We start from the raw sequence: 8,170 nt of genomic DNA, 5'->3' as shown, positions 1-8,170 counted from the left end.
AGTGACTCTTCACCCTAGATTTATCTCTTGAGTATCAATTAGTCACATTCTCAGAGGGTGACTGTAAAAGTATGTAGTTTCTTCAAAGCTAAGGGGACAGTGATAGTTTCATCTTCAGCTTTATTACTATCCCGAAGCAAATGTGGTTTGCAGGCGGGTATTAACACACAAGTCACAGGAATACACTGACGTCAATAAACACCAACCATCAATAGTCAGTGACGTAAAAGTAATATCAAATATACAATATATGTAAAAATGATAAATAGAAATAACAGAAAAGATAAGTCAAATCATTTTTTATATAGTACTTAATCATAGCAGAAGGTCAGTTTCATATAGAGCAGGTCTCAATCGTAATATTGTTTACAGAGACCCAACATTCCCTCATGAGCAAGCACTTGGCAACAGCAGCAAAAAAATATAAACACTGCTACTATCTTGTGCATCTTAAAATAAAAAGGGGAAGACAAGAACAATGCCAAATAAGAAGCCAAATAAAATGCAGTTCCTGGTAGGATAAAGTTTACACTGAAGCTGTGAATTGCCATACTTGGAATACAGCATTGACTGTTGAAGGAGTGGCAGATTGCAGAAAATCCTATTGCCTTTCATGGAACAAGGAATACATGGTGAATGACTTCAACTCCTCCCCCCCCCCTTGTGAAAATTTTCATCCCCATCTAGTGGTGGATTGTGGGAGCACACAGGTCACTACGGTGCATCCAACAGTAAGTTGTATTAGTGGCTGCTGGTTATGTCTGAAACACAAGCCAAAGCATCTCATTAATCCTGATATTAAATTGATCTCATCGTGGTCCAGATGTGATGATGATTTTAACACACACACACACACACACACACACACACACACACACACACAGAAATACACACATAAACACACTCAGGCCCCTGCTAAAACGTGCTGCTGTCCCCATGGCAACTGTAGCAATATTGTTTTCTTTGAAACCATCAACCTCACTCTTACACACTCTCTTTGATTTTATCGCTCTTGTTCACTCATTCCATGAAAGCACAAAATCATCTTTAGCTCTTTTTTTTTTTTCTTCAGTAAGAGCTGCCACACAGCCACAGGTTATTGAAAAACACTACCTCCAAGAAAACCACTCCTTTGTCTAGAGGCAAACACATAAATATCACCTATTGTGAGCATTACCCTGTGAACTGTTGCTTTATACTCCAATCATGTAGCTATTTTGACTTTATTAAGGGAAAAGTGGTAAAGAGGAGGGAAAATGGGAAGAAAGGGAGATAAGGAGGTTGCAGCTTACTAGTGTTGGAACAAGGCCCAGAGCTTATCAGAGGCTAATGCCACCGCCGTTGCTTTGGAAAACCCTGCTCCTGCCAGAATGCTCTCTTCTGCCTAACAGCAGTGCACCTCATGGTTGTCTCCTTTTTCCTCAGCTCTCCCATTGGTTGAAACCACAAAAGGAGATCTCCTGCAAGTGACATCATTACTCCCTCTCCCATCGTACAACACATGTCATGACCACATGGTAAACATCCACTCAAATGAAGCTTTAAAATTCGAATATTTGCTCCACGTGCGTGATTTTTTAATTAGAATTTTTTACCACATTATCGAATAGGAACAGATTGGGTTGAGTGCATAGCAGGGTGGAGTGTTGCCACTTCTAGCTCTTGACAGGCTGACAGGCCAAACAGGAGACTAACCGTGAACCAAATGTTATGGATTGTTTCTTGGCAAGACTTCTGTTCTGACAAGATGTAGGCCAAGCAAAACAATTCCCCACGATCCTCACAGGAAACTTCGTTTTGCTGTCTTCTAAAGCCTGGTCACTATGCTGGTGAAAACGACAATGTGGGCAGTTTTTCCATTCCAAACTCTCTATAAATGAGTCATTTTGTAAATACAGTAATCAAAGATCAAGTGAAGATGCCTGTCTCATCAGAGGTGAGGCCTTGATCCTCCAACCTGGAGTAAATGACATTACTGCAACAGAGCAGCAGGTAGTGAGTGAGTATATGGCCTTCAACCACATAGGCCTTCAGACACTGTTTCATTATGACATCCAAGGTCGTTGTGGCTGATCTGGTGCCCTGCAAACAGGAATACAAATTTCTCCAGGAAATATTTAGCATTAGTTCTATGAAACACTCATTAACTGTAGGGTCACCTTTTAAAGTGGACCCTTTTTGTCCACCTGGGGGCAAAGATATATATATATATATATATATATTCTATTCTATTGGTATATAGTCGTATATATATATATATATATATATATATATATATATATATATATATATATATATATATATATATATATATATAGAACAGTGACACATTATCACCATATAAAGTTGATATGAAAACATGTTAACAAACAGTTGCCTTTTATTATTATTATTATTATTATTATACTAGTTTTAGCTCTGTTTTGGTCTCCCAGGTAGGAGAGAAGTATCTGACTCTGTTCACTAGCCAGTCCCTAACTTTGCTCCTCTGCCGTATAGCAGCAGGCAGGTATAGCACACAGTGGGTTTATCAGGGTTTTTCGCTGCTTGGTACTGCTGGAAAGATGTAGATGAGAGCAGTGAGAGTGAATCTTACAATCAAAACAATGAGCTGAAAGACACAAAAACTCTCTTTAGAGCGGAGGTGAACTGCAGAGTTACAATAATTCTCTGTGGGTTTGTTTCTACAAGTGTCCATTGTAGGTATACAAATATTGATTATTGCAGTTTTAAGTTGTGCTCAACAAAATGTCATGCTGCTCTAAATGTCAAATAGATATATCATTTACACAGTATACTGACAACTATATAATTACTCCTGTAACATTTCTCACATTTCAGTGTTGGCTGTAATACACATCAGTCCCTGCTGTGCATGGACAAGTAACAAACATTTGTCTGTTTATCATTTAATTCTGGGAATACTTAATATAACTACACAATTTGCCTTGTAACAGCTCGAAGGAGATGATTAGACATTAGGATCTAATCATCCCAAATGCTCAATTCAACAAATGCAAGTACTACCACACAAACACAAGCGCACACACAAAGCCAGAGGCTCCAACTTCCCAAACTGTCCAATGTGTGATACTGAGAGCCATAGCTGGGTCTCTGAGATCGGGCTACACGGTGCTCTGATACACTCATGACGAACTGATGAGTGCACACGTGTATGTGCACATGTGACTTTGTATTGTATATAAAGGTATAACTCAGTATAATGTGCTATTAGCCCGTTAGTGTAGTGTGGTTATTGACTGGTGGTGGCAGAAATGTGGGGCAGCATTATGGAGGTTTTTATAGAACTAATGATGATGTGTCAGACCTCACCACACACTTTGTCAATTTAGCAGAATATTTGTCACACGACTTGCTATAGACTGAAAATGTCAGAGCATCAACACAGCAGTTACAGTAAATTCTATTCACTATATACTATATAAAAGATGCTCCTCATTCTCTGTCTCCAGATAGAGTTTAAAATTAAAGACCCAGCTGGATAAATGTCAGGCGCTAAATTCTCTGAGGATTAAGTCTTAGCAGTCTAAGACGTTTCTGCAATTTCTGACATTTTTCAGCTCAGATGATAGGCTAATCTAATAATAGTGTGAGGACAACCAGAGCAATTGTGTGACTCCACGTATGTGAGTGTTATTTGTCACAAAGTCGTCGCCCTGGAGATTGACAGTTTGACCCTGACATCTCTCCCGTTTATCAGATATATCAGAATCAATATTTTAACATGTTAGAAGAGGTCAGCTCTGCCACTGTGAACTCATTCATCAATCACTGAGAGAAAGGTATGAAATCTGAAGTATGATGTTGACGACTGAGCCCGGTGCAGGGAATTAACCTGGGGATGAACCAGGCAGTAATGTCTGACTTTCCAGCTATCAATGCCTGAGTCATGTGTAGCCTAGCCAGATATGGCATTAGTGTTCAGTCCCATGACTGCTTAACAGTGAAGTGAACCACACTAACACAAAAAACAGGTCACTGTGCTGTCAGTGGATCTAGTTTAGATAATAAAAAAAAAATGGCTATGTCACCTGGCAGAGATTACACAGCATTTTATATGGCCTGTAAATGTCAGTGTTTAGATATTGTATCCAGTCTAGTATTTAATGATTTGATTATTCAAGCTTCCTTCCCTTTAGTTTTATTTCATTAAAGACCCTCATAACTTTCATTAACAACTGAAGTCTACACAGGCAGTCTCCTGAGGAAAAAGCAATAAAGAAAACATGAACAAAACAAAACAAACAGAAATTCAGCTGCACATTTAACAATTGAAAAATACATAGAGACGTATTACTCACCATATCTCATGTAGATTTGCATTTGCATGTTGTAACGTGAGGGTGTGTCTCTGACAGTGGAGTGATGGAGTGAGGAGTGACCAAGTGCTGAGAGAGTTTGGGGCTATAAAAGAGAGTTGCTTTGTGTTTGTCTGCAAGCTGACTGATTTCACCCAAACTATACCACGGCCTGCAGCCTGCTCCTGCACCTGAGGACTAAAGACAAGAAAAGGTAACTACACATTTTAATTCTATCTGTGGCTGCTAATACAAGATGGTTTATATTTCTTTGCATCAGAACTAAAAAGGTTCTTCACATTTAATGCTAAAAGTTTCTGTGGTACCAGGAAAAGAATGTATTCCGTTGTCATGGGTTAGTGTCCTGCTGTAGTTTACAAAGTGCAAAGATGCACTAAACAAATGGGTGATATAATGTTACATATAATACAGATGAACATAATTTATCTTCATATATATAGCTTATCAGTCTGATTGGTGTGCATTAATTGCTAATATTGGTAATGAACTACAGTAAATGATGAATTTATACTATACTAATACAACCCATTATTTATTTAAAACAATGGGTTGTATTTCTCATTAAACATTAAGCAGCATGAAATAGTAAGTCTAGGCAGTTACTCTAATAACTTAGCAACAGTAATTGAATCTGCAGTCACAAGAACAACCATATATATGAGTGGTATGGAGAGGACACCAAAGAATCATTGTTAGTGCACATTCTTCTCTGAGTGCTCAAATAACCCATGGTCAATGTGCTGCTATGTTGACTGTGTGACTCAGGAGGCTTTCTGCTGTCATCATTCAATTAATGCATCCCACAGTGTCCAATAGACCTTAGCTTACAATGTATAACTATAATGGAGACTCACAATCATCCAGTGCAGCATTTGTTTGCTGACACTTTGACTTCTTGAAAAGCTATAGAGTCCTCTGGTGGTCACCTGGAGAACTATTTCTTTTCCCCACAGCTTTTAGAAGTTCAGTATGTTTGTAGTGCTATAACTTCTTTTTTTTTTTTTTTTTTTTTTTTTTTTAAGTGAATACATTTTTTTTTTCTGACAGGCAGCATGGATGTAAGTACCTCATCAAATTCTCAGATCTCTACACTGGTAAGAATGACACAAATCATTGTAAAAGTTTCCTCCTCATTTTACCACCTAAATATGAATTCTTAAATCTTTGCTTATGTCAAATGGGCATGTTTGCAACTGCAAGTTGGTGTCCTCCATCCTGTCCACTCTTTCTCTTCCCCGTATCTCCATCCTTGCCCCTGACCCCTCTATCTCTCCCTCCTCCTCCTCTCCTCCTCCCTCTCAGCATTCTGATGCTCTCTGTGGCAGCTGCCCGCCCTCTGGCTCTGCCCCACAGGCTAATAGCCTTTGGCCCACTCTGCCGCCGCCTGGAGCTGGGTTCCCTGCGTGGCCAGGACAGCCCACCCAGCCTGCACCGTGCTGGACTGGACAGCCAAACACGCCCTGCTGGCCTGGGACACAGCCAGCTCCCGTCTCTGTCCCTGCACCAATTTCAGTCCCAGCTCCGGTGCAAGCCACAACACCAGCTCCTGCACCAACCACAACCATAGTCCCAGCTCCAGGACAGCCCTGCCAGCCTTGCTGGCCAGGCACCCAGTACCAGCCTCAACAGCCACCAACTCCAATTCAAGCTCAGGTCCCTGCTCAAGTCCCGACTCCAACTCCAGTCCCAGTCGTAGCACCTGCTCCTGCTCCTGCTACCAGCATCCATCCAAATGTAGCAGGGTGGCCTGCCCACCCTGGCTGGCCTTATAACCCAGGACAGTCAGGATGGCCTGGACAGAATCCATCTTTGATGCCTTCACACTGGCTTCCACCAACATCTGGACCTCTAGTAAGTCAATTGCAAGGAATCCCACTTACCTACTGAAAATGTTAGTTGATTGTCAGGTGGTTTAATGGTTCTTCACTGTTTTGGTGTTCAGAGTGTGCCATACAACTTGAACCTGGCCCGTGGGGTGTATGACAAGATGATGATGACCATCTTGGGCCATGTGAAACCTAATGCTAAAATGTAAGCTTATTCATATGTACTTACTGTGTCTTCCTATGCCATTCTATTTTCTATTTATCCAGTTTTCTCCATAATCTCATAACTCATATTGTTACATTTCAGTTAAATCCAAAACCTTACCATTAAGTGAAAGACAAATTGTAAACATCAGAGATGATACAGTGTAACCAGTTTTGGTCTCCCACAGGTTCACAGTGAACTTTCTGAGAGGCAATGACATTGCCTTTCATATCAACCCTCGCTTCAGTGAGGGGGGCAAACAGGTGGTGGTCCGTAACCACAAAGTGGGTGAGCGCTGGGGCCCGGAAGAGAGGGACCTGAAGGGACCCTTCCCCTTTGCTCTTGGGAGCCCATTTGAGGTGAGGAATTGTATTGCATAGTGGATTAAGGAACTGGGCTTTAGGATGCTATGTGTAGCATGCTAACATCAATAAATGATTTCCATGTTTGTTAACCTGCAGGTGTTGACATCTGCTGCTATACTAATCCACCAATGCTTTTCCAAACAATAAACAGAAGCTACTAATCATTTTAACCATTGTCTCATTTGTTTGTGGCAAAATTTTATGTTATGTTGATGTTTCAAAATTCTACACATGGTGCCTTTAACTGACTCCAGGTCACTTTCTCATGGTTAACATTAGGCTAACGTTTGGAAAAGATGGAAAGGGTTGGAAAATCGTTTGTGCAAGCGAGTCCTAGATAAGGGAACTGCTGTACTGCAGGGAGGCTCCTGGAGGTCAGTGGGGGTCTTGTGTTGTTCAATAACATCAATAACAATTACGCTTTACAGGCATCACCAAGAGGTGACTGAGCTAATTCTGTCTGTGTCCAGCGCTGTTTACTGACAACTGTAACAACCACACTGTGTCTCTCTGCTACTGCACCATAGCTTTAAGTTAAAGTTTTTTGGATTCTGCATCGACAAAAAAATCATCCTAATTGCACATTGGTTATCCTTTGGCACAACAGAAGAACTGCTTTAAATAAAGCTGTGACTGCAACTATGTATTTTTCATCCATTGAGCATTGCATGTTTCATAATTCATAGTCTTGGTGGAAGTGCTACATTGTTGGTATTCTGCTCTATTCCAGATGAAGATCCTGTGCACTCATGAGTCCTTCAGGGTGGCAGTGAACAACATCCCTCTGTTTGAGTTCCGACACCGCGTCAGAGAGCTCAACCAGATTGACAGAATCAACATCCTGCATGATGTCGTCCTCACCTACGTCAATGTGGAGACACTCCCATAGCTGCATAACTCACTGTTATTCATACAGTACATATACCAACACATCAAGGACAGATATGTATGTATCAGTGTGTTGTAAATGCAGCAGAGATGAATAAAAAGAAATACATATAGAAATTAGTCCACACACATACATACACACAGCCCATTAATACATTATATTGTAGAGGCACTGCACTTCCCTATATCATGGTGCTTAAAGACTGAATAAGTGTGTTAGTATGTAATGTAATATTAATAAGCACATGAGCTGAGCTCATTATGTTATGTGCCACAATAAGCTGCATAGCTAACCATTTAATATATATGAAGCATTTCCCTACACAGATGCTACTGCTATTTATTGTGTACAATCTTTCCTACATTATTAAATTGCAACTAATATAGAACTGCCTGAAAACAATGAGGGTCTGTTATGGCTCAGGTCTCTGGGGTTCTGTTAACTGTAATGATTCTTAGATATAATTGTCAGTCATAAAATAAATAATCAAAACCAACGTCTCCACTGTTTATTTCTGTAAGAGACCTTGAAAGACAGTGCAGTAA

General features: G+C 40.4%; 1 protein-coding gene across 2 annotated transcripts; it reads left to right on the top strand.

The window, feature by feature from the left end:
- Positions 1-4,445: 4,445 nt before the first annotated feature.
- Positions 4,446-8,121, top strand: LOC108896931 (galectin-3). Of its 2 annotated transcripts, XM_018696257.2 has the most exons (7): positions 4,446-4,533; positions 5,388-5,434; positions 5,643-6,191; positions 6,283-6,371; positions 6,559-6,730; positions 7,016-7,110; positions 7,467-7,611. In XM_018696257.2, exons 2-7 carry the CDS (start codon positions 5,393-5,395, stop codon positions 7,468-7,470), a joined length of 951 nt encoding a protein of 316 aa, XP_018551773.1. In that variant the 5' UTR covers positions 4,446-4,533; positions 5,388-5,392; the 3' UTR covers positions 7,471-7,611. The 2 variants fall into 2 exon arrangements, with proteins under 2 accessions (XP_018551773.1, XP_018551771.1); XM_018696255.2 differs by lacking the exon at positions 7,016-7,110 and having other exon boundaries at positions 4,447-4,533; positions 7,467-8,121.
- Positions 8,122-8,170: the final 49 nt, after the last annotated feature.

This window comes from Lates calcarifer, linkage group LG7_1, assembly GCF_001640805.2.
Source record: "Lates calcarifer isolate ASB-BC8 linkage group LG7_1, TLL_Latcal_v3, whole genome shotgun sequence".
In the NCBI taxonomy this organism is placed as follows: Eukaryota; Metazoa; Chordata; class Actinopteri; family Centropomidae; genus Lates; species Lates calcarifer.
The sequence above is the reverse complement of the archived record's forward strand: the minus strand, read 5'-3'. Positions and strand labels throughout refer to the sequence as shown.

Coding starts and splice junctions, on each gene's coding strand:
- LOC108896931 (XM_018696255.2), top strand. CDS start 5,393: ATGGATGTAAGTACCTCATCAAATTCTCAGATCTCTACACTG. Junction 5,435..5,642: donor ATTCTCAGATCTCTACACTG/GTAAGAATGACA, acceptor CCTCCCTCTCAG/CATTCTGATGCTCTCTGTGG. Junction 6,372..6,558: donor GTGAAACCTAATGCTAAAAT/GTAAGCTTATTC, acceptor GGTCTCCCACAG/GTTCACAGTGAACTTTCTGA.